Genomic DNA, 25,181 nt, shown 5'->3' with positions numbered 1-25,181 from the left:
CTGGCCAGTTTCCTACTAGCCTGTGTCACTGTGCCCGAATCGTCTTTGTGTTATGTTCCCCCAGTATTTTTGGTTGCTGCAGCTCTTTGCTTGGCAACCACTCTGGCTGCTGGTCCAGGGATGGCCCCTGAGGTGGTCCCTGGGCTCTGTCCAGCAGACCCCCAACTCACAATCAGGGGAGTTTAATTCTTCCACACAGGAGTCAGCTGAGACTTGGCTCCTGTACCCGGACTTAGAGTCAAATGGAGAGCTGCCTGCAGGGCCATATGAAGATGTTGCTGTTCCACGTCAAGGTGAGAATGACAGGATAACCCAGCATCAAAAGCTCCCAGAGGAGGTTCCAGTGCTAGGCTGGGATCAGAATCAGGCCCCAGCTCTGTCTCGACCTAAAGGTAATAAGATCAAAGCTGTAGATATAGATCTACCTTTGGATCTTCTGGGAAGCCCAGATCAGCCTCCAGAGCCCCCTGAGGAGGCTGAAATGTCCTCATCCCTGCAGGAGGCCCAGGCTCAGCGTCCAGAGCCCACTCAGGAGGTTGAGTCTCCACCCCAGCAAGAGGGTCCTGCTCAAAATCCACAGACCCCTGGGAAGGTTGAATCTTTTCCGCCCCAGGCAGAGGCCCAGGCTCAGCGTCCAGAGGCCACTGAAGAGACAGAACCAGCTCCACTTCAGCAGGGGGCTCTGTCTCAGCCTTCAGAGGGCCCTGAGGAAGTAGGCGCTGCAGTCCCTTGGGGGGAGGGAGGGCTTCAGGAGCTTTTAGCTGAACAATTAAGGCCTCATGGTCCCAATGAGAATGAAGCTCAGCAGTCAGACCTGCACAGTGTCAGTGTTAACCCTGTGGATCTGGCACTTACTATAAATCCAGAGGTCACTAATGTGGTTGAAACTTCTCCAGTTCTGCAGGAGGCCCCCTATCAGCCTCCAGAGAGCCCTGAGGAGGTGGAACCTTCTCCAGTCCAGGAGGAAGCTGCGTCTCAGCCTCCAGAGAGCCCCGAGGAGGTGCAACCTTCACTTGAGCAGGAGGCCCAGGCTCAGCCTGCAGAGCATCCTGAGGAGGCGGAACCTCCTCCATTCCCTCAGGAGGCCCAGGCTCAGCCTGCAGAGCGCCCTGAGTATGACTCTGCCCCACTCCAGCAAGAGGCCCCAGCGCAAGTGCCGGGGTTCCCTGGTGAGACTGTACCTCAGTTTCCAGCGAGAGATGAGGCAGCAGCTCGACCTGGAAGTAAGTATCCAGCTCACTCCAACCCATCCAGTGTTACACTTAAACCAGTGGATTTGGAACTTACGGTCACTCCAGAGCCTGCTAAGGAAGGCGAGTTTACCACAGCCCAGCAGGAGGCCCTGCCTCAGCTTCCAGAGAGCCCTGAGGAGGTGGAACCTTCTCCAGTCCAGGAGGAAGCTGCGTCTCAGCCTCCAGAGAGCCCCGAGGAGGTGCAACCTTCACTTGAGCAGGAGACCCAGGCTCAGCCTGCAGAGCATCCTGAGGAGGCGGAACCTCCTCCATTCCCTCAGGAGGCCCAGGCTCAGCCTGCAGAGCGCCCTGAGTATGACTCTGCCCCACTCCAGCAAGAGGCCCCAGCGCAAGTTCCGGGGTCCCCTGGCGAGAATGTACCTCAGTTTCCAACGAGTGACGAGGCAGTAGCTCGACATGGAAGTAAGTATCCAGCTCACTCCAAGCTGTCCAGTGTTACACTTAAACCTGTGGATTTGGAACTTATGGTCACTCCAGAGCCTGCTAAAGAAGGCGAGTTTACCGCAGCCCAGCAGGAGCCCCGGCCTCAGCCTCCTGAATATTCTGTGGAGGCAGAACCTTCTCCAACCCCGCAGGATGCCACAGGTCAGCCTCCAGAGCCTCCTGAGGAAGCTGAGCCTTCTCCAGGTGAACAGGGACGACCGGCTCAGCCTTATGAGCCTAATGGGGAAGTTGTACCCTTCTCAACCCAGCAGGAGAGCCCAGCTCAGCCCACAGAGCATCCTGAGGTGGTGAACCCAGCCACCCAGCAGGAGAGCCCAGCTCAGTCTCCAGCAGAGATAGAGCCTTCCGCAACCCAGCAGGAAAGCACAGCTCAGCGTCCACAGTCTCCCGCTGAGGCCGAACCCTCTCCAGCTCATTCTCAAGATCATGTGACAACAGCTTCTCCTCCAGGCCAGGATCAAGCTCAGTCTCTGCAGTGGCCCAGTGTCACTGTTAACCCAGTGGACCTTGCACTCACCATAACTTCAGGGCCCACAAGTGAAGCTGGACCTTCTCCGCCCCAACAGGAGGCCTCATCTCAGTCTGCAGGGTCCCCTGAGCAGTTGGAACCGTTACTGGTCGAGCAGGAGGTTCCGGAACAGCCTCCAGCCCCCTCAGGAAATGGTGAACCTTCTCCAGTCCAGCTTGAGCCCCCAACTCAGCCTCCAGAGACCTCTACAGCTGCCGCAGCTCAACATCCAGTACTTAATGAGGTGACGTTCTCACCTGCAGGGCCAGGTGAAGCTCAGCATCCAGTGATGCCTAGTACCATAGGCAAACCCCTGGATCTCACAGTTGTCATCACTCCAGAGCCTGCTAAGGAGGCTGAAAGTTCTCCAGAGCAGCAGGAGGGCTCTGCTCATTTTCCCGTTTCCCCCGAGCAGGCTGAATTTTCTCCAGTCCAGTCTAAGCCTCTTTCTCCGTCTCCGGAGCACCCTGGGAAGGTTGAATCTTTCCCAGGACAACAAGAGGCCACAGCTCAGACTACAGGTCCCCCTAAGGGGGTGGGGCTTTCTTCGGTCCAGGAGGAAGCCCCGGCTCAACCTCCAGAGCCACCTAAGGAGGTTGAGATGACAGTTGGAACACCAGGACAGAATCACGCTCAGCATTCCAGCTCGCCCAGTGTCACTGATAAAGCTTTGGACCTGGGGCTTACCGTGACTCCAGGGCCTCTTACAGAGGCTGGACACTCTGCAGCCCTGCAGCAGACGACATCTCATCCAACGTACATGGAGGTGACACCTCCACAGGCAGAGCAGGTGCTGGCTCAGCATCCAGCCATGACTGAGTTCACAGTTCAACCTCTGGATCTGGAACTTTCACTAAGTCCAGAACCTGATACAGAGGCTCGACCTTCTCCAACCACACAGGGGACCCCAACTTGGCCTCCAGAGCCCCATCAGCCTTCATTGTATCAGGAGGTGACAGTTCCCACACCAGACCAGGATCACCCTGAGCATCTACTGCCATCTAGTGTCATAGATAAACCTTTGGATCTGGAGCTTACCATGACTTCAGTACCTACTACGGAAGCTGAACATTCCACATCGCCCCCTCCAGAACACCCTGAGGTGACACTCACCCCTTTAAGCATCACTCCAGTCACAGTTCACACTGTGGACCTGGAAGTTACTGTAAATGGAGCATCCAGTGTGGATGTTGAACCTTCTCCGACCAAGCAGGAGACCCCAGCTCAGCCTCCAGAGCCACCAAAGGAGGTTGTTGTTGAATATCCACCCCATCAGGAGGTGACCATTCCGACTTCAATTAAGGGTCAAGGTCAGCACACAACACCGTCCAGCGTCACACCTCATCACGTAGACCTGGAGCTAACCATGACTTCAGAACCTGCTATGGAGGCTCAACATTCTACAGTCCTCCAGAAGACTACAGCTCCTCCTCCTGAGGTGGCACTTGCACATCCAGACCTGACTCGAGTCACAGTTCCCCCTGTAGGTCAGGTAGATACCATAACTCGGCACCCAGGGTCACTGAAAACACCTGCTTCGGCTGAGCCTTCGGTGGTGCATTCTGTACCATACACCTCAGAAAAGGAGCAACCGGAACAGAGCGCTCCCACAAGTGTGGACATCTGTGAGCTCTGCATGTGCAGTAATAAGATCTTGTCCTGCACTGGTCTCAGCCCAGAGGAGAGGCTCCAGACAGTGCCCGTGCCGCAGCCCAGCAGCTACAACGGCACCTTCACCATCCTGTAAGAACTGCTTTTCCTCGTTTGTTCTCTGCCTCCTGCCTGACCTGGCAGCCTTTCTTCGAGGTCTTCCTGGGTCTTCCTCATCTCCCTAGCTCACACTGGCTGACTGTTTTTACCTTTTGTTTGTCTTATAAGCAATTTCTTACCTTCATTTGCCTTCTTACTATTGTTTCTTCTTCTCCAGTCTTTTACTTATAACTGCCCCTACTCTTTTTCCTTCTCCATTTTTTACTCCATTAGTTAACTTCTTAACATCTTCTCTTCTCCCATTTTTGCTCCATCCTCATTACAGCAACATGTCCCTCTCCCCATCTCATTGGTATTAATACAACAAAGTGGTTAAGAGTAGAGATTCTGGAGTCAGACTACTTGGGTGTCAATCCAGGTCTGCCATTTATTAGCTTTGTGACTCAGTTTCCTCATCTGGAAAGTGGGGATAATCATAGTCACTATCTCATAGGATTATTGTGAGATTTAGAAGAGTTAATACATGTAAAGCTCTTATATCAGTGCCTAGCATATATCTGAGTGTTAGCCATTATTTTTATTCAATCCCTCAGGTATATTGATTACTCATCTTTGCCCTCAGTATTTCTATGTATAGCATCCATTTTATGCCCAACCCAGGGCTAAGTACTGTGGGAGCCACAGAAATATGGCATTGTCTCCAGAGCATCACAGTGATAGGTGGGAGGAATGAGAACACGCCTTAAAAGGGAGGTGATGTCTAATTGAGTATTAAAAGATACAGAGGGGTGCTGAAATTAACCAGAACCTGGAATCACTGGGGTGTGGAGGTCAGGGGAAACTGCATGGATAAGCTAAAACTGTCCCTGGAACTTAAAGACTGGCTATGACTTGTTAGAGCGAAAATAGAGAGTACAGTCTAGGGAAAGGTGTGGCTGCAGGACTTATCAGGATTTAAGAGATCAGTCTAGCTGTGAAGTACTGGGTTAAGCGCCAATGAAAGATATGCTATGAAAAACCTTGACTGTTACAAATAGGGGTTTGAAAAATATGGTATAAGATGTGGGGAGCCATTGAAAGTTTTCAAGGTAAAGAGAGAAATGATGAAAACAAGAAGTTTATTTTAGATTCCATCTGTAGTGTGATCTAGAGAGGAAGGTTGGATTCAGGGAGACCAAACAGAATGCTGTAGCAAAACCTAGGAGGAGAGTGAGAACAGGCTGAGTTAGCATGGTTGTGACGGGAGGAGAAGGAAATCCTGAGAGCACGACAAAGGGAAAACTGACAAGGTTTAGTAACTGCCTAGAGTCAGGGGATGAGGGGTACAGGAGAGAAAAATCAAATATGTTGATGAGGAGAATGATGGTGGTACAACAGGTGGAAATACAGTTGGGAAGGAGAGCCAGTTTGAGGGAAATGGATTCAGTTTTATTGATGAACATAAAGCAACCAGAAGGCTTCTGTTTGAGTGGAAATGTCCCATAGGCAGGTGGGCAGACAGGTATCTGTTTTGACTTATTTCTGATCCCCCTGAAAATTGTGTATATAAACTAAATGGTTGTGGCTGAGGGAAGAGGACAAAGCTAAAGGTAAAGGTTCAAAGCCATCCACAGTTAGTGGTTGAAACTGAACCTCAAGCACTTAACAGCTTCTTTTAAATGTGTAAGTCATGGATACATTCTCACTGTTTAAAAGAAAATGTCATAGAAGTATACAGGCTAAAATGTGACATTCTCTCCCTACCCTCCCTCCCACCCATAAGAGAACTATGTTACTATTTGGATGTGTGTCCTTCCTTCCAGTCTCTTTCCTTTGCATTTTTTCCCCTAATGAGGTAATAACTTTACTCCTTGCTCAGTGATCTGTGCTTTTCCTTATGCAATATGTCTGAGAGATATTTCCATAATAGTCTCTAATTTCTAACTGCCCATGTCCTTCCAATACCTGGAGAGATTTAGAGGGCACTGAGCCAAAGCTTTGGTGTTACCTGGCATAAGATTTCTTTACTTGCTGATAATGATACATTTTTGCCATTTTTATCATTGATTTGTAGGAGTCATTTTAGACATATAAGTGTCTTTGGGAGAAAAAAGACTTACATTCAAAACAATTGGCAATATATATCCAAGAAATTGGACGGACAGAAAGTTCAGGTTCTGAGGAGATGCCTCATTGCTTGTGCCAGTGGCCTCACATTATATCTTTATTGTATCTTTAGGAATTGTGCCCACTGGGAAGCTGAGAAGCTGTGGGAGGTAGAAAGCTGGTCTTTTCTGCACTTGAGTATTCCCCACAAGGTTGCCATGATTCTCTCACTTAGTCTGCTCGTTCTCTCCCTACCTATTTAAGGATATGAACTGTTTCTTCACAGAGATTTCCAAGGAAACTCTATTTCTTACATTGATGAAAATACTTGGAAGCCTTACCGCTGGACTGAGAAACTGTGAGTATATTCTCTCCAAATATGCATACAAAACACTAACTGCCTTGTCAGATTCTTCTTGGTCCAGAATTCTGAGGTCAACAGCTGTGTTAAAAGGTATTTGCCCCTTCACATTCCAAACCAAACTATTGATTGAAATTCTGTTTTTATTTAAAAACTTAAACTTGGCAGGCCCTCATTCAAATAGGCAAGAACCAACTTAAACTTATTTTCCATTACACCAATAATACATGATTATATTCTCCATATAGAAAAATGAAATAACAGGTGTAGTGAAAACCCTCCTTGTGCCTTAATCCCCCACCCACACAGTTTGGAGTTTAGTAAAACAGTCCTTCCAGACTCTTTTCCATGTATTTGACTACATACACATTTACAGATAACAAAATAAGTTAGTTGTGTGACTTTATTATATCTTTTTACTTAAGTGATTAAAATCTTGCAACATGATTCTTTAATGTCACGATACATCTTAGATTTCTTTCCCTCCCAGTACATAGAGGGTTGCCCCATTTATTTAAACTCCTACATAATATTCCATAGTATGGACGCATCAGTTTAATAATGCCCGTATTGAAAGGTGTTTAGATTATGTCCAGTTTTCTTGTTACAAACACTGCTGCAATGAACATCCTTGTGCATGCATCTTTGTGAACCTGTCAGGTATTTCTGTAGAATAGATATGTAGAAATGGGATTGTTGGGGCAAAGACTATGTAGAGACAAACTTCTAATTGCCCTCAAGCAAGTTGTGCCAGTTGACACTCCAGTCAGCACTCCCTGACAGCCTTTGTTTCCCCACAGCCTTCCACTGCTGGATGTTCTCCATGTTTTGGGCTGATCTGAAGGGTGAATAAAAGGGGTTCCATCTGAATTTGAATTTTTCTGAGTACCTGTGAATTTAAATATCTTTATATGTGTGTTGAGCATTTGTATTTCATCTCTGAATTGTCTGTCCTCTTTTCATTTTTCTATTTTTTTAAATTGATTTGTAGATAAGTCAGCTTAAATAAGATAATGATTTTAGGGGGAAGGCTATATTCAAAGCAGTTAACTGGCATTTTTTATGGCAGTTTGTATTATTCAACTTGAATAGACAAATCATAAGTATAACTTCCAAATTACATTGTTGATAAGATATTCTACATCTTTTTGTATTAAGTCTTCAAAAATATCCAAAGTATTGTCATATCTACCTGTAATCAGTATAAAAATTAATGAGAGAGTCTCCATACTTTTTGTCCGTACTCTGAAATCTCAATTTTGTTGCTAAATTTTATTTGTATTTAGATTTCTTAAAATTTACAGTTGAAAAGTTGTATCACATACCCAAATTGTTGCAAACACAGTTTAAGTTTTCCGATAATTACATTGAGTATCAGTTTTTACATTTTAATTTTAAAAATAAGTAAATTAAATTAGAATTCAACTCCTTAGGCACATTAGCCACTCAAGTACTCAGTAGCCACATGTTGCTAGACATGCAGCACTACATGCTACATGCAAGAACAAAATAAATTTACAAAATATTGTTGAATGAAAGAACATAGAGAATAATACATAAGTCATTCCACTCACATAAAGTTCAAGAAGCAAGAATAAATTATATTCTTTGTGGCTGATGTATAAAAGGCAAAACTACATTTGAAAAGGAAGGGAAGTAGTATTAAAGTCAGGATAGTGGTTCCCTCTAGGGAGAGGGCTGTAATTGGGAAGGAGCACAGCGGGGGCTCCGGGGGTGCTGGCTGTGATCTTTCTTGAAGTGGATGGTGTTACATGGGGATTTCTAATTATTAAAGTGAACAGGTTTGTATATTTTACGTACATTTTAATCTTGAAAAAAATTTCAGTGGGGAAAAAAAATCAAATGACTTCATTTCCAGCCCTAATATCCTCTGGGACTTCCACATGCAGTTTGGGAAAAGCGAGAAAGGCATGGCAGCTCTGCAGCCTCAGTGCTGCCCAGAGTTGGGTTCTAACCAAGGACTTGTGATCTGCAGAGTAGGCCTTAAATACATGATTTGGTGAGGAAGAGTGGATAGGGGTGTGCGTGTGCGTGCGTGTGTGCATGTGTGTGTGTGTGTGTGTAATGGAAAGGGATGGACACAAAGGTAGACGTGAGAAGAAATGATTAAATGAAACCGGAGTGGAGATCACCATATCTAAAATAAGAATTAGGGTATTTAGGTGGCACCGTTACCCAGGTTTCCCCTACATATATGACTTAGTCCTATGTAGTAAATAATTGTAGTTGTTTTGCATATTGATCCAAAAATAACCTTTTCATTTTTCAGAATTCTCAGAGATAATTCTTTGACTGAGTTGCGTAAGGATTCATTTAAAGGCTTGCTAGCCCTGCAGTATTTGTAAGTTAATTAGTTAATCTTTTATTTATGAGTTCTTAGTTATATCATCGATAAAGTAATTAAGGGGTTTAAATTAAATAACCTCTACAGTTTTTTTGAGCAATAAAATTCTATAATTCTCTAAGTCTGTAGGGTCCCAGCCCATCTCTCTAGCATCAAATACCTCCTATTCATTTTTAATTTTTAATTTATATAGATAAAAAATTACCTTTTAGTTGTAGAGGAAAAGTGGTAATGTGGTCTGAGCAATTATAGACACCCATATGAACCTTATTATGTAAGTGTTCTTATACCATCCACTTACATTTAGTTTATGGCCCACGGATGAGATCCTTCCCATGATCTGTATTTGACAGCACACAAGTTAAGGATGATGTTTAAAGGGCTGTAAGTGGGAAAACAGGGGAAAAAAACAAAGGAAAACACACGGCAGAGACTGTGTGTGGCCTGCACAGCCTCACGTACTCACTGTGTGGCCTTCACAGAAAAGGTGTGAAAAAGGTGCTTTAGTAGAATGAGAGGAATTAAAGTAAAGCTGAGATTGTCACCTAGAGGACCAGAAAATATAGAACACTTACATTAATATGAATGCCATTAACTCATAATTTTCATCTAAATTAAATTCACATTTAAATATTAAATGTTAAAGTAGATGAATTATGTAAACAGTATTGTCCAGAACATATCAAGTTACCAAGAGAACAGACTGATGTTAAGGATTCAATGCAGGAATTGTTATACCAATATTAAAAATGTTTAAGTTGCTGGTTAAAGTGGTATAGTTACAACTGTTTACACCAAATAAGCATATTAGAAATGTCCCTAACTTCACTATTTACAAAAAGGAAAACTCTGCTTTGTCATTGTACAAGGAAAGAAATGCTTGCATAGTACTTTTGTTAATTTAGAGATAAGGAGATACTGTGTTCTCTGCTATAAAAGATCAATTTTTATCCTTTCTCCGTGGCATCCAGAGCTGTGTATGTCATTAATCCTTACTAAGCTAACTAATGATGCTCTTTAGCAAAGAGATTCTTCTTGCAAATATAGAAGGCTAAGGGAAGTGGGCATAAGGAGCCTCATATGGCCCTAAAAATAGTCCTTTTAACTATCAAACAATCCAAGCCTTAAGGGGCAACCACTTTTGTATTAGTCTTCTTGGGTCCCTCTGTCATCTGGGCTCCAAACCTTAGAAACACAGTTTGGAGAAAAGTAAATGAGATAACTGCTCAGTGGATTGGGCCATTAATTACTTCTACTATGAAATACCCTCTTAGCAGATTATTTCGTGTTAGCATAAGTTATCCTCACTCATTTAAAAAAAATGTCAATCAGTAAAAAAGAATATGCCGAGCAGTGTGCCTAGTGTTGTAAACACAAAGATAGGTAAAACAATTCCTTCTAGGAAATCCTGATCTTACAGGGAAAAAAAAAACCAAAAAAAAAAACGTAAGCTCAAACCGTCATGCAGAAACACTAAGTGGATGACAGAGTGCTGCAGAGGCGTAGAAAAGGGGGTGTTTCTTCTAAAACAGTCATTTTCTTCCTCCTGTTCACTCCCCAGCTAATTGTTTATTTTAAAAACTATCTGACTTTGCTTTGTGTCCACACATTGGCTTTAAACATGATAGACAATGCACATGAGCAGGTCTAGTCCATACATTCAAGGAGTTTATACTCAGAGGAAATGGGCTGCAAAAACAGCTATATAAGAAAAAAAGAAGTGGAGAGGAGCAATGAGAGCTCTAAGTTGGTTTTGGAGCTCAGAAGAGGGAAGAAAGACTCCAAACTGGATCAGGGAAAATGTTAGAGCAGCGCTGTTTGAACAGGACCTTAAACGGCCACTGTGTGTCATCAGACAGACATCTTGGGAAGAGTACATTTGCAGAAAGAAGGTAGGAGAGAGGCAAAACACAGGAAACATGCTTTGAGTACCTGGAGAGTACCAGTAGGAAGAGTAGATTAGGACCAGATCATCTAGGGCTTTGAAGGCCATGCCGAGGGTAACACGCCAGGCTGCCCCGTTCCCACAGCAGTGCTGTCGGACAGACTCGAGCCTGCAGCAGAATCAGTCACTTGGAGGGCTTGTTAAGGCACAAGTTGTGCCCCACAGTCGCTGATTCAGTTGGTCCAGAGTAGAGCTGAGCATTTCTTCAGTAAGTTCACAAGTGATGCTGGTATTTGAGAACCACATCTGGAGAGTTAATCTGGTGACTGTACAGGATGGCTGAGAAAGGAAGAGACTAGAGGTGCAAACACCAGTCAGAAGACAGTTGCACCCACCCAGGAGAAAGGGGAGGCTAAGGATCAGTGGACATAAGATAGCCAGCTATAGTCAAGAGCAGGTGTTTCAAATAAAAGTCAATATTTTGGTGTAACACTGAATTAGTTCAAGTTACACATTAATAAGAGGAGCAATTCCTTTCAAGTCATATGAAAGGCTATCTTTTATTTCTTCTGGTATTGAATTGGCATAGAAAAACAGAATTAAACTGGGAGGTATGTAAATAGAGTATTCATTTTCACATTAAACATTATAATTCTATATGGAGGTTAAAAACTTTGAGTTTATCATCCAGAATTTGTTGGACTATGAAAGGTTATCTAATGAATTCTTCTGCTCTGAGGAAAGATTACCTCCAACATCTACCAAGATCCATACAGGTGTATGTTTTGTTAGTGAACATAATGAAAGTGAGACTCTTAAGACAGGCGAGGGCAGGGTTAGGGGCTTTGGAAGGTTTAAATAACAATTCATAAGGATTAGTGGTTATATAGAAGCTGCTTATTCATTATTATTATTCTAACCTCTAGTAGTTATTCATACTAATTAGATATCTAGTAGCTAATTGAGGCAATATTTTCCTTTTCCTTTTCCTTTTCCTAGAGATTTATCTTGCAATAAAATACAGTTTATTGAAAGCGGTACATTTGAATCACTACCTTTTCTGGAGTTTGTGTAAGTTACAATTATAACTTCATTATGTTGGGAATTTTTATAAAATTATAAATATGATTATAAAAAATTAATTTGCTACTGATTTGGAAACATTAAAATTTTTGTTTAGAAATCTACTAGAATTATGTAGCTAACCCTTTTTGTCTCTCACAAAGATTTGCACTCAGATGACATTTGGCAATGTCTGGACACATTTTTGGTTATCAGAACTGTAGGTATGCTGCTGCATTCTGGTGGACAGAGGCCAGAGATGCTGCTAAACCCCCTACAGGGTACTAGACAGCCCCCCACAACAAAAAGTTGTCCGGCCCAAAATGTCAGTAGTACTGCCCTTTGCTAGAGAAGAAAGGATCACTTATCGCAAATATTTATTGAGGATTTACCGTTTTGTATCTAATGCACCATGTATATAATCATGAAACTATAACTCACAAGCAACTATTTTCCACACTGAGATTTCTTTAGTGTATTGAAAGGATAATGAGGTCATGTTTCATTGTATATAAATTAGAATTACTGCCAAAGGTTAAAGTTCTGATAGGATATTTTTTTCTTCTTCTTTTGCTCGTGTCTTTTTTTTTTTTTCTTTTTTCTAGCAATCTTGGTTGTAATTTAATAGTAGACCTGAGCTTTGGAACGTTCCAGGCCTGGCATGGAATGCAGTTTTTACAGATGATGTAAGTGCAATAGATAAATACATGTAAAAAACTATGTTTTGGTTATTGGTAATTGGTTATCTGGGTGTAAGCTCACTATGGATTCTAGAAATTATGTCTTGAAATCCATTCTTTTTTTTTCTTTTTTTTTTTTTTAATGAGAAAACTAAGGTACAAAGAGGCCATGAGACTTGTCTAACTCATATATGGAACACTTTGCTTTCCCTAGTACTGATGTTTGGCACGAGCAATAAAATAAAAAGCACCCAACAGGAACACTCAAATTAGCATTGTCATGGAATCCCATTGTTGTTGCTCCAATATGCAAATAGTACTTGAAATTACACTTTTGATTTTAATTCCTGCTCATGTGCAAAATTCCTAACTACTTAAAATTTATGCAGCACAGAGCTGCAAAGAACTAAGTTTAGCCCAAAATTCTTCAGGGAGCAATAGGTATGGGTGCCTTCTCAAGTATTAGCTTCTTTTAAATGGTAAAGCGGAAAGAATTCCTGGACACCCACCTCTCTTCCCAACTACACAAAACATTATTTTTCAAAAAGTCTATATTAGTCTGAGGTGAATGATCTGTGGCCAATAGGAACCTTTGAGGTATGGATGTTTGTGTTAAGCTGTAATGTGAAAAATATAAAGAAGATACATTGCTATAGCTGAATTCTCTATACTTTCTTTTCTGACTACTTCTAATAAGAAGTGTGGGTTTTTCAGAACCTTGAAAATTCTGTGATTTCTCCATGTCACAAGCAGATGACAGCAGGTAGGTTCAGTGGCCTGAAGGGGATTTTAGACTCAAGGTGAAGAGCCTCCTCTAAATCAGGCTTTGGAAAAGACTCTCCTATTTGTCTTCTGGTTCAGAAATGCAGTTTCACAAAGTTCACTTTGGGTTAATGAAGGTGTCGAGGGTGCGTCTGGAGCTGGACTAACAGTTCTGCAGATGCCCACCAGGGGCAGCCTCCCTCCCCCCTTCATTAGCTTGCTGGTGCCTAACTTGTGGAAAGAGAATGGAGGGTCAGTTTTTCTCTTGCCAGTGCACCGGGCAGTGGGCTCCTTAGGTCCCTCCGCCAAGAGGTTTTAGTAGCATTGGTACCATGTCTTAAACTCATGACCTTTCCTAAACATTTTATAACACCAAGAGTCTCATAAGAACCTAAGTTTCCTTATGGTTCTGTAGGCGAGCCAGGGGAAAAAGAATTGTGGAATCACAATTGATAAAAATGACTGAATTTATTGGAAAACATCCGCTGAGTGCCATGTGCACTGTGTGTCTGCACTTCACTAAGTGCTGGGGTTACAAAGAAGAATAGGCCAAAGATTTTGTCCCCAAGAAACTTTCATACTGGAAGAAAATTGATGGTAAAACTTATGAGAGCAATGCTAGCATCTCTGCAGCAGGGTAGCCAAGTAGGGAAGCAAGGAAGCAGAAAATGAGTGGTGGGTTAGAAAGGATGGTCATGCAAGAGGCACGAGCCTGATCTTCTTGAATTTCTGTGTTCATCTGAAGTGGCAGAAAAAGTTAATGAAAGAATCAGAGCTGGTGTTGGAAATAAATTAATATTGTTTTCCTAAAATTCATTCACAGTTACTTTCAAAAGATTGTGAGAATACAGTAAGTGTGTGCTGGGGGCTGGGCTCCTCCTTTGTTTTGTACCAAATCTAGAAAGTCTAGAATGTGCCACCCCTTGAGTTGTCATTTTGTTGCCTATTACATTACTGAGGTGTTTATAAGTTCAAATAATATTTATCCCTGCATTAAATAAGTCTGGAAAAGGGCCCCAGCTGAGGTGGATTTATGATCAATTAAATGAAGCTGAAGCTGCAGGGCTCCCCACTTGCCTAGGTCCCTTCCAAGGTCTTGGGATGGGTCCTAGCGATTTTTGTGTTCATAACTTTGCATGTTTTTATTAGACAGGATTTTTCCCAAGTAGGTGAGGTTCAAGACCCACAAAGCCTGGGTGAGTTTCAGGTAATTATAACTCAGATGGTTTCTTGAATGAAACCTCTATGTTATTGACAAACCCCAGGTGAACAAGTGAGAGGTGTGCTAGAGTCTATTTTGAATGTGAAGTCCCCCTCAAAGATGAGCCAAGAGCTAATTAATTAATAAAGCACCGTTTTTACCTTTGTGTTTTGTTTTGGTGGTGGGAGGTAACTCTTATTTATTTATTCTCCGAGGAGGTACTGGTACTGCTAAGTTTAATATTTTCTCCTTGTCCTTGATTTTTGTCACTTTGATTACTGTGTGACTTGGTGTGCTCCTCTTTGAGTGGATCCTGTGTGGAACTCTGCACTTCCTTGACGTGGGTGACTGTCTCCTTTCCCAAGTTGGGGAAGGTTTTTGTTATTAGGACATGGGCTATGTTTGAAGGCTCCCACTGTCATGGAGAGCAAAGGTCTAGGACAAGTGAAAGCAACACAGATCTCACTGTCCTGACAGAAGTTAATGTGTTTTTCTTAAATAAATTACTCCCCAGATTGCCACAAGCCCATTGGTTAAATTTCCAGAGTTCTGAGAAAGTTGATTCTGACAATTTTTGTGAGTTTTTTTGTTGTTGTTTTATGGAAGGATGAATTTTCAGATGTCCTCACTCCACCATTTTTACTGATTAGCCTGCAACATGGTTTAAAATCTCTAAAACCTCAATGACCATAGGCTAATTAAGTAGTTAATCATGGGAGATAATTGAAGAAAAGAAATACAAGAGAAAGTGTGATTCTCATAGAGGCTCTCGCAGATTGGGAGATGAAATTTGAAAAGGTATTTCTATATTTAGTGCCCTCAAAATTAAGGTTAAAGTAATAAATTATTTTAAACACACTCCTTTTTTTTCTTCTTCTTCTTTTTTTAAATACAGGTTAAACACAGGCTTTGGAGTCAGAACTGAGTTCAAATTCCAGCTCTGCTTCTTACTAGCTTGATGAGTTAGGACAAGTTATATACCTTCTCTGTGCCTTGGTTTCCTCATTTGTAAAATGGGATAATAATATTTATTGCATAAGGTTACTGTGAGAATTAAATATTAAATGTTGATCATACATACCAGGCAATCCAAAAGGCATTAGTTGTGATTACCTTTACAATATTCTGCACAAGTACACTAATGATTCTTGAATAGAGTTAATTAACCTAAAGGCAAATTTTCTTTCTTCTTGTTTCTTTTGGGTTTTTAAAAATTTTTTTTTCTTTTTCTTCTTTGTTTCAAAGAATTGAGAAGAAAATCTATTCCAGCATTTTGGAATAAAAATTTGCTCAGAAAATGAATTTGTCACTTTGTTGATATATAAACAAAATGGCATTTATTCAACAAACATTTCTTAAGTACCTAATAAATACTAGGCACTGTGTCAGGCACAGAGATGACAATGACAATAAATTATAGTCCTTGCTCTCATGGAGCTGACAATCCAGGAGACTTAGAAGTAAGGAGGTGACCCCACACACAGTAGCAAAGGCTGTGACAGAAGAACACACATGGGAGTGTGCAATGGGAGTGTGGGTCTCCCCAGTTCCTCTTGTATTTTTCTCTTCAGCTCCAGAAGCAAGGGATTGGTCCCACTTTTGTCTTTAACTGGGCAGTTTAAAACATGCAATTTAAAAATTTTCTAGAGATGAAAGAAAAATGCCTTGATTTACAGAGGACACTAGAAATAGTATTTCTTACAGAGGAAGGGCTTCCTACCAGCATAGTCCCTTCTAGGGTTTTTGACCTAAAAAGTTCTTTAGCATATTTTTTTCTTTCCTATCCACTTCTCCCTCTATTTTTTTCTCTTTCTGTTCCCTACTTTATCATCTAGACACCTGGGTAGTTCCCAAATGAAGAGAGCTTTACAAATTCTACGGGTGATTTGTAGGTAAATTCAGAAAATGACTCCTTTTTACCTTTAAGTTTCATACCAAAAAAATGAATATAAACTTTCATGAACATTATTGAAAATTCAGATAATTTTACTGCCATTCTATTTTTCAGAAATCTCAGTCATAATCCTTTGACAACAGTTGAAGATTCTTATCTTTTTAAATTGCCAGCATTACGATATTTGTAAGTATTGCAACAGTCTTACGGCTCTTGAGTTGATTTCTGCTCTTTTTTACTTTCATCAGAGATTGAGGATTTTGGCTAAGAAGTCATAATTTAAACTGCGTTATTGAGGTAAGAGTTATTGGTAAAGAAAAGGATTAAGAAAGAATGTATATGAGTAAGGCAGCCAGCAGAGGAAGAAAATTGTGTTGAAAAACACTTATAGAGATCAAACATGTAAAAATAAGATTTATCCCACAAAGCAAAATGGAATAAAGTGTATATTATTTAAAAAAAAAAAAGTATTCAACACAGGTGGATGTAGTTGAGACTGAGAGGTAGGATAATGGTTAAAAAAAAAAAAAAAAGAAAAAGAAAAGGAAAAAAAAAAGAAAAAGAAAAAGATGGTCCTGTTCAGCACCGAGGTCAGTAATTTAATGATGCAAATAAATTTAAATTTCTTCAATAAGAGCTCCCTGGGATTACTGTCTATGGCAAGTAAGAAGCCAGAATTGAAATAATCACATATTAATTATCTTTTTAAGTGTAGAATTTTTGTCTTTGGGTTTAAATCATGCCTCTTTGGGCTTTTCCTTCAGAGACCTGGGAAAAACAGAAGTCTCGCTTACAACAATTGAAAGAATCCTCATGATAAGCGTTGAATTGAAAACACTGTAAGTTGATTTGTATTACATTTATTTTCAGTTAATTGCTTTTTATAAGTTTTATTATTCTCTTAAGTCAGCTTTATTGTTGTATAAGTTTCATAATTTTCATATAGTAGAATTTACTCTTTTTACAGAGTTTGCTGTGTTTTGACAAATGTGTAGTTATATAGCCACTGCCACATCTGAGATATAGAAAACTTCTGCAGCCCCAATAGTCACCTCATGTCCCTCTGAGGTCAGTCCCCTCCTCCCACCACCAACCCTGGCAACCAGCAATCTGATTGTTGTCCCTATAACTTTGCCTTTTCCAGAATGCCTTGTAAGTTAAGTCATAGGGTATGTGGCCTTTTGTTTTTGGCTTGTTTCACTTAGCCAGTCCCTGGAGATTCATCCATGCTGTTATACCTGTCCATAGTTCATTTCTCTTTATTGCTGAGTAGTGGTCCAGTTGTGTGGATATACAGTTCTTTATGCATTCATCAGGGGGTGAACATTTGAATTGTTTCTGGTTTTCTGGCTGTTTTGAATAAAGCCGCTAAAACCCCTCATGTATGTGTAAACATACATTCTATGTGAATATATGTTTTCGTTTCTTTGGGACAAAATACCTAAGGGTGGGATTGCTGCATCCTATGCCAAGTGCATGTTTAACTTTTTAAGAAACTGCTAAACTTTTCTACAGTGACTGTACCATTCTGCATTCCCGTTAGCAGTGCATGAGAGTTGCAGTTGCTCCACAGCTTTACCTGATCCTTATATTTCAGGTTTTAAGAAAAATTTTAACCTATTAGGTATGTATGTATACTTCCATTTGTCTTGGGTAAATACCTGCCAGTAGGGTGGCTGGATCATTCGTACATGTATGTTTAAATTAAAAAACTATTTTCCATAATTGTCCGGCCATTTTACATGCCTACCAGCAGGGTATGAGAGTTCCGTTTTCTTCACATTTTTGCCAACAGTTGCTATGATCATTATTTTTAACTTTAGATAGTTTAATAGTTACATAGTGGCATCTCAGTGTAGCATCCCTAACGATTAATCATGTCAAACATCTTTTCATATGCTTCTTTTCCATCTATGTATCTTTGAATTTTTTGTCTATATTTTTGATTGAGTTTTGAGTGTTCTTTATATATTCTGGAAACAAATCCTTTATTCAATATGTAATTTGTTAAGTATTCTGTGATTGAACTTCATTCTCTCAAGAGTCTTTCACAGGGCTGAAATTCTTAAATTTGATCATGTCATATTTGTCTGGGTTTTTTTAATGGACAATGCTTTTGGTGTTGTGTCTATGAAATCTTGTTTAAGTCAAGGTCATAAAAAATTTCCCATTTTCTTCTGAAAGTTTTATACTTTTAGATTTTATGTAAAGATCTTTGAACCAATTTGATTTCATTTATGTATATGGTTTGGATTTTTTTCTTTTTTTTTTTTTTTTTTTTGTGGATCTTCAATTATTCCAGCAAAATTTGTTCAAAAGACTATTCCTTCTCTACTCAACTGCCTTTGAAGCTAAAAGTCATTTGCCCATATCACTCTAGTTTTGGACTTTACGTTTTGTTCCTTTGATCTTTTTGTCTATCTTTCCACTACTATCAGAGTATCTTGAAAACGTAGCTTCATAAGTCTTGAAATCAGGTGGTGTTAGTTCTCCAACTTTGCTCTTTTTCATAGTTGTTTCAGTTATTCTAGGAACTTCACATTTCCATGTGAAGTTTAGAATTAGCTTGTCACTTTCTATAGAAAAGCCTACTGGGATTTAGATCTGTAAATCAATTTGGGAAGAGTTGACATCGTAACAATATTGAATCATCTGATCCATGAACACGTTATATCTCTCCATTTACTTACGTCTTCCTTAATTTTTCCCAGCAATATTTTATAATTTTCAGTGTGCAGATGTTCTACATCTTTCGTCAGAGTTTTTCTTAAGTATTTTATGCTTTTAATGCTACTGTAAGTAGTGTTTTAAAACTTTAATTTCTGATTATTTGTTGAGAGAAATTAGTTTTTGGTATATTGGTCTTGCACTCTGCAAATTTAGTAAACTCATTTATTAGTTTCACTAGTTTTTTTGTAGATTCCATCAGGTTTTCTACATAATCATGTCATTTGCAAATAAAGTTTTACTTCCTCCTTTCCATTGTGAATTTTATTTATTTATTTGTTTGTTTGTTTGTTTGTTTGTTTGTTTGTTATTTTTCTTGCCCTGTTGCACTGGCTAGACCCTTCAGTGCAGTATCTAATAGAAGTAATGAGGGTGGACATCCTTGCCTGATTGTGGAGAGAAAGCACTTTGTCTTTCCCCATTAAATATGATGTTAGGTTTTTTGTGGAAGGCATTTATCAAGTTGAGGAAGCTTCCTGGCATTCCTAGTTTCCTGCGGCCTGCTTTTTTCTTTAATCGGGAATGGATGTTAGATTTTGTCATATTTTTTCTGTGTCTATTTACATGATCATATGGTTTTTCTTTTTTAGTATTTTAACTTGAATAAATTACATTGATTTTCAAATATTAAACCAAGTTTGCATTGCTGAGATAAACCCTACTTGGTCATGATGTATCATCTTTTTATATATTACTTGATTTGATAGGCTAAAGTTTTGCTAAGAATTTTTACACCTGTGTTTATGAGAAATATTGGTCTGTAGTCTTCTTTTCTTGTAATGTCACTGTCCAGTTTTGATATGTTGAATTTGGCCTTATAAATGATTTGAGAACTATTCCCTCCTCTTCAACATTCTGATAGAGTTTGTGTAAAATTGGTATTAGTTGTTCCTTAAATGTTTGGTAGAATTTACCAGTGAAGCTATGCGGGCTTGAAGCTTTCTTTGTGGGAAGGTTTTAAAGTGCACATCCAATTTCTTTAATGATGCTATTTAAGTTATGTATTCATTCTCGAGTAAACTTTAGTAGTGCACATCTTTCCAGAAATTCATCCATTCCATCTTGAATTTATTGGTATAAAGTATTTCATTATATTCTCATTATCCTTTCAATAGTTGTAGTATTTTTCTGTTTTCCCTTTTATTTCTACTTTGATCTTTATTATTTTCTTTCTTCTCTTACTCTCTGATTAAATTGTCCTTCTTTTTCTAGTTTAAGGTGGAAGCTGAGGAAGCTGAGTATGGCATTAGCAATATACCACATGTTGATGTTTTCAGTTTCAGTCGATTCAAAATTGTTTCTAATTTCCCTTTGACTTATTCTTTGACTATAAGGTTACTTTGAAGTGTGTTCTTTAATTTCCAAATATTTGGAGATTTTTCAGATTTGTTAGTTTCTAATTTAATTCCATTGTGGTCAGAGACGTACTGAATGACTGAAATCATTTTAAATTTATTAAGACTTGTTTTATAGCCAATAATTTGTTGGAATACACCAGAATATGGTCTGTTTTGGTAAATGTTACGTGTCCACCTGGAGGAAAATGTGTATTCCGCTGATTTGGGTGGAGTGTTCTATAAATGTCAATTTGGTCAAGTAGGTTGATAGTGCTGTTCACGTCTTCTGTATCCTTACTGATTTTCTACCTACCTATTCTATCAATTATTGAGAGAGGAATATTGAAATCCCTAACTATAATGGTAGGTTTTTTGTTTGTTTCTCCTTGCCATTGTCATTCCTCCTCATAGATTTTGAAGTTCTGTAATCAGGCGCATAAATTTTTAGGTTATGCCTTCCTTCTTCATTGATTGACCTTCTCTCATAATGAAATAACCTTCTTTATCCCTAGCAATACTCTTTGTTTTGACACTGACTTTGTCTTAAATATAACCACTCCAGCTTTTTTTACATTAGTGTGATTGGAACAAATTTTTCCATCCTTTAAACCTGTTATTTTTCTATTGAAAATAGTTCTTATACACAGTATATAGTTGGCTTTTGCTTTTTTTTTTTGTCTAGTGTGACAACTGTTTTAATTAGGATGATTAGAGTATTTATATTCAATGTGTTTATTGATGTGATTACATTCAAATCTTTTATCTTGCTATTTGTTTCATATTTGTTCCATCTGTGCTTTGTTTCTGTTTTCCTCTTTTTCTTCCTGCTTTTGGATTGAGTACAATTTATTATTTTATTTTATTTCCTTTGTTGGCTAACTAGTTATAGTTCAGGTTTTGTTACTTTAGTGGTTGCTTTATAGTTTATAGTTGTACATATTTAATTTATCACAGTTTGTCTTCAAGTGATATTATACAATTTCATGGACAATATAGGAACCTCACAGTAGTGTACTTCCATTCTTCCTCTCCTGGCCTTTGTGCTACTGTTTTTGTATAATTTATTTTTACTTATGTTATAAACAGCACACTGTATTGGTTTTTTTTTTTCTTTCATTTAATGATCAGTTACATTTTAAAGATATTTAATAAGAAAAATATTATTTATTTACCTGTGTGGTTACCAGTTCCGGTGTTCTTATTCTTTTGTGTAGACCCATATTTCCATGTGCTTAAAAATACTTCCTTTAGTATCTCTTCCAGTGAAAGTCTACTGGTGATTAATTCTTTCCGCTTTTGTATGTCTGAGATAGTCTTTATTTTACTTTTGTTTTTGAAAGATCTGGGTATAGAATTCTAGCTTGGTAATTGTTGGGTACCCCTTTCCCCAGTTGAGTACTTTAAAGGTGTTATTCCACTGAGTTCTGGCTTACATTGTTTCCAACAAAAAAAAATTGGCTGTCACTGTTCCTCTTTGTTCCTCTTTATGTAATGCATAGTTTTTTCCTCCGGCTTCTGTTAAGAGTTTCTATTTATTGCTGGCTTTGAGCAATTTGATTATGATTTGTGCCTTGGTTTAGTTTTATCCGTGTTTCTAATGCTTAATGTTCGTTGACCTTGGCTTTGTGGATTTATCATGTTTTAGCATTTTGGAAAATTTTTGACCATTATTCAGTTTTTTGTATGTCTCCTTCGTGGACTCTAAGTACACATGTATTAGGCCACTTGAAGTTGTTGCACAGCTCATCAAATGATGCTGTGTTCGTTTTTGTTGATTTGTCTTGTTTCTCTTTGTGTTTCATTTTGGATATTTCCTTAATATTCACTGATCCTTTCTTGTGCAGTGTCTAATCTACCATTAATCCAATCCAGTGTCCTTTTCATTTGAACACATTGTTTTTAACCTCTGGAAGCTCAATTTGGGTCTATTTTATTTCTTCCATGCCTATACTTCACATTTTCAGTCTTTAATCTGGGTTTTTAACATCTGCCAGTAGTTATAAAGCTATTAAAATGTCCTGTTCTGCTGAAACTAACATCTGTATAGATTTTGGGTTAGTTTTGATTGATGGCTGCTTCTCCTCAATATGGTACATATTTTCCTCCTCCTTTGCATGCTTGGTAATTTTTCATTTGATTCCAGACATTGTGAATTTTAGTTTATGATGTTCTACATATTTTTATATTCCTATAAATATGCTTGAGCTTTGTTTTGGGTGAAGTCAGTTTTATCCTTTTGGATTAGGTATGACCAGAAGTAGCCTCTAGCCTAGAGCTTATCATTCACAACTACTGAGAGAAGGCTTTTCTGAGCATTTGGCCTGTAGGGATGGGTACTATTCCCAACACTGTGTCACATCCAGTTATCCTCATCATTAATCCTTTCATGTGGTTCTTTTCCTGGCCTCAAGTATCTCCTCACACACATGCACTGACCAGTACTTTGTTGAATACTCAAGAGATCCCTCTGCGTATCTCCAGAGTTCTTTGCCTGTGCACCTCTTTTCTCTCTAGTGCTGTGCTTTGTGAACTCTAGTCACCTTGATTTTCCTGGACTCTTCCAGTTCCTCAGTCAGGGAGTCCTCCAGTTTCTGCCTGAGTCTCTTCTCCCTGTACCATGACCTGGAAACTCTCTGAACGATGTAAACTAGGGGAGTCATAGGGACCACTTCATTTTTATTTCCCATCTCTTGGGGATGAGTGAACGTTATGGCAAGTGGTCCAATTTCTTGAAAACTGTTTCATATATTTAGTCTGCCCCCCCCCAATGTTTCAGATAGGAGATGAAATATTTCCCTGTTACTTCATCTGGGCCAGAAGTGAATAACATTCTTAAGTCTGTTTAGTTTAGATACAGGGTCTAATCGAAGATTAGGCATTTCATGTCACGTCTTTGTTTCCTTTAACCTAGAATATTTCTCTACTGATTTTTTGTCATTGCTGTTGGTCTTCTATGACATTGGCATTTTTGCAGAGCCTAGGCCAGTTTTGTATAAAATTTGTCTGAATCTTAATTTGTCTGTGTCTTAATTAGATTCAAAGTAAGCATTCTGAGGAAGAATAGATATCCTGGCGATATAGCCTTCCTAGTTCATCACTTCAGGTTGCCTGATGCTAAGTTTGACCACTTGATTAAAGTGGTATCTCCGTATCTCTCCATTGTAAAGTTATCTTTTCCCTTGGTAATTAGTAAATATTCTATGGGGTGATAGTTTGGAGTCAGTGAAGATCCTACTTTCAAACACTGTTCACCCAAGTGTGCATCAATGATAATTTCGTTCTGAATTGAGTGTCACACTGTAGTTGCAAAATGGCACTTCCCTAACTCTCTCTGTCCTTCTACATTATTCGCTGGCATTCTTCTGTAAAGAAGTGCTCCCCCGACTTTGAGTATTACTATGATCTCATATGCTCTTCTTTAATATAAGTGTTTTACCTCATTGTTTTTCTCTTGAATGTTTAGGTTATCCAGAGTTGGTGAATGTGATCTGTTATGATTTAACCACAGTGTTTTTTTTAATCCCCAGAGTAATTTCTAATATATTTCCTACTCACAACTAGGAATTGAGAAAGGGACTCCAGAAGTTGGGGACTTACTCAGACTCTTCTTAGAAGTCTGCCCTCTTCCTATGCACTCTCAACCCAAAGTGAGACTTTAGGGTTGGGAGGAGATACTTCTGAATTAAACTACAGATCAGTGTCACCCAGTTCTAATCCCTGTCACCTTTTTTCTAGGCACACCGACACCCACTGCCATCCTTACCCTTCTGTTGGGCACTTCTGTGCTCCTCTGTATTTATTTACAACACTTAAGAGCAGCAATTGGCCAACTGGCCCCTGTCCAATTCTCCAGGCCATGTGCCCTAAGAACTCCTTTCTTCACTGCCCTGTGGTGGCCTTGGCCTGCCTCCCTACTCAAGTCACTCCTTTACCACTAATTTAATTCTCTGTTTCCATTTATAGGATCTTACCTAGCCATAGGATCTGCTGCCTCTGCCAATTTAAAACTACTATTGAAGTTGTCTGCAAGACAGTCAAGCTGCACTGTGACAGTGACTGCCTGGCAAGCACCACACGTTGTGGTGAGTCTGAATTGCCTGATAAGAAATTTTTAAATTTTTATTTTTTTAATTTCTATCTTTAATCGGTGATGGTAAAATGTTTAAACAAATGATGTAACAGAATTATTTTTATTCATTCATTCAGAGTTTCAATTCCCTACATTTCTAAGACCCCCTCCTTTGCTAAAAGTCAGATTCTCAGTTACATTATGAAACTCATAATACCTCAGTTACATTGTTAGCTTAGTAATGTCACTGATCCACATACATAGAGGAACAAGAGAAAGGCATGGAAGCGGGAAGGGAATTAACATTCATGACCACACATTGTATACTGTGCTCTCTGCTTGATGCCTTACCCCCAAATGAGAACTTTTTCATACAGTGCATCACAGTTTGTAAACTGATTTAATATCCATTAGGTCTCAAGTACGCTTTGTCTTTGGGGCAAGTGTAAATACCTTTTTGTTTATTTTATTTTTGCAGTTTTATAAGAGAATACAAGTGGTGGTGTTTTATGTTTTATTTGGAGCCTGAGAGTTTCTGGATCCATAACCAGAAGCTGCTACCTAGCCCTTCCAGTGGATGGGATGGCTCTTTTATTCTTAGACTGTCCAGCTCTGAACTTGCTCTGAATCTCAAGCATTTCTATCCACAAAACACTAAGATGCTTTCAAAGATTTTTGTATACATTAGATTTACTGGCACTTAACTTGATGACTTCCCAAATGTGCTTTCATGCCCAGACAGCTTGAATACTGGTCCCTATCAATGAGCTGGAGTACATTATAAATAACAGCATTTTGCTACTGACATGAAAAGTTCCTCATTTTCCAAACTTTTTTT

The 25,181-nt window shown here is 39.5% G+C and overlaps 1 protein-coding gene across 1 annotated transcript in view; it reads left to right on the top strand.

Annotated features, from left to right (window-relative positions):
• Positions 1–25,181, top strand: part of LOC116157683 (leucine-rich repeat-containing protein 37A) — a 42,980-nt gene that overhangs the window by 4,707 nt on the left and 13,092 nt on the right. The window contains exons 5-12 of the mRNA XM_064495068.1: positions 200–3,948; positions 6,287–6,358; positions 8,652–8,723; positions 11,611–11,682; positions 12,279–12,359; positions 16,325–16,396; positions 16,975–17,049; positions 24,238–24,356. Coding sequence (XP_064351138.1) covers positions 482–3,948; positions 6,287–6,358; positions 8,652–8,723; positions 11,611–11,682; positions 12,279–12,359; positions 16,325–16,396; positions 16,975–17,049; positions 24,238–24,356 — 4,030 coding nt within the window. The 5' untranslated portion in view covers positions 200–481. The remainder of the gene's footprint in view (positions 1–199; positions 3,949–6,286; positions 6,359–8,651; positions 8,724–11,610; positions 11,683–12,278; positions 12,360–16,324; positions 16,397–16,974; positions 17,050–24,237; positions 24,357–25,181) is intronic.

This window comes from Camelus dromedarius, chromosome 16 (assembly GCF_036321535.1).
Source record: "Camelus dromedarius isolate mCamDro1 chromosome 16, mCamDro1.pat, whole genome shotgun sequence".
In the NCBI taxonomy this organism is placed as follows: domain Eukaryota; kingdom Metazoa; phylum Chordata; class Mammalia; order Artiodactyla; family Camelidae; genus Camelus; species Camelus dromedarius.
Note: the sequence above shows the minus strand (reverse complement) of the source record. Positions and strands in the feature narration are given on the sequence as shown.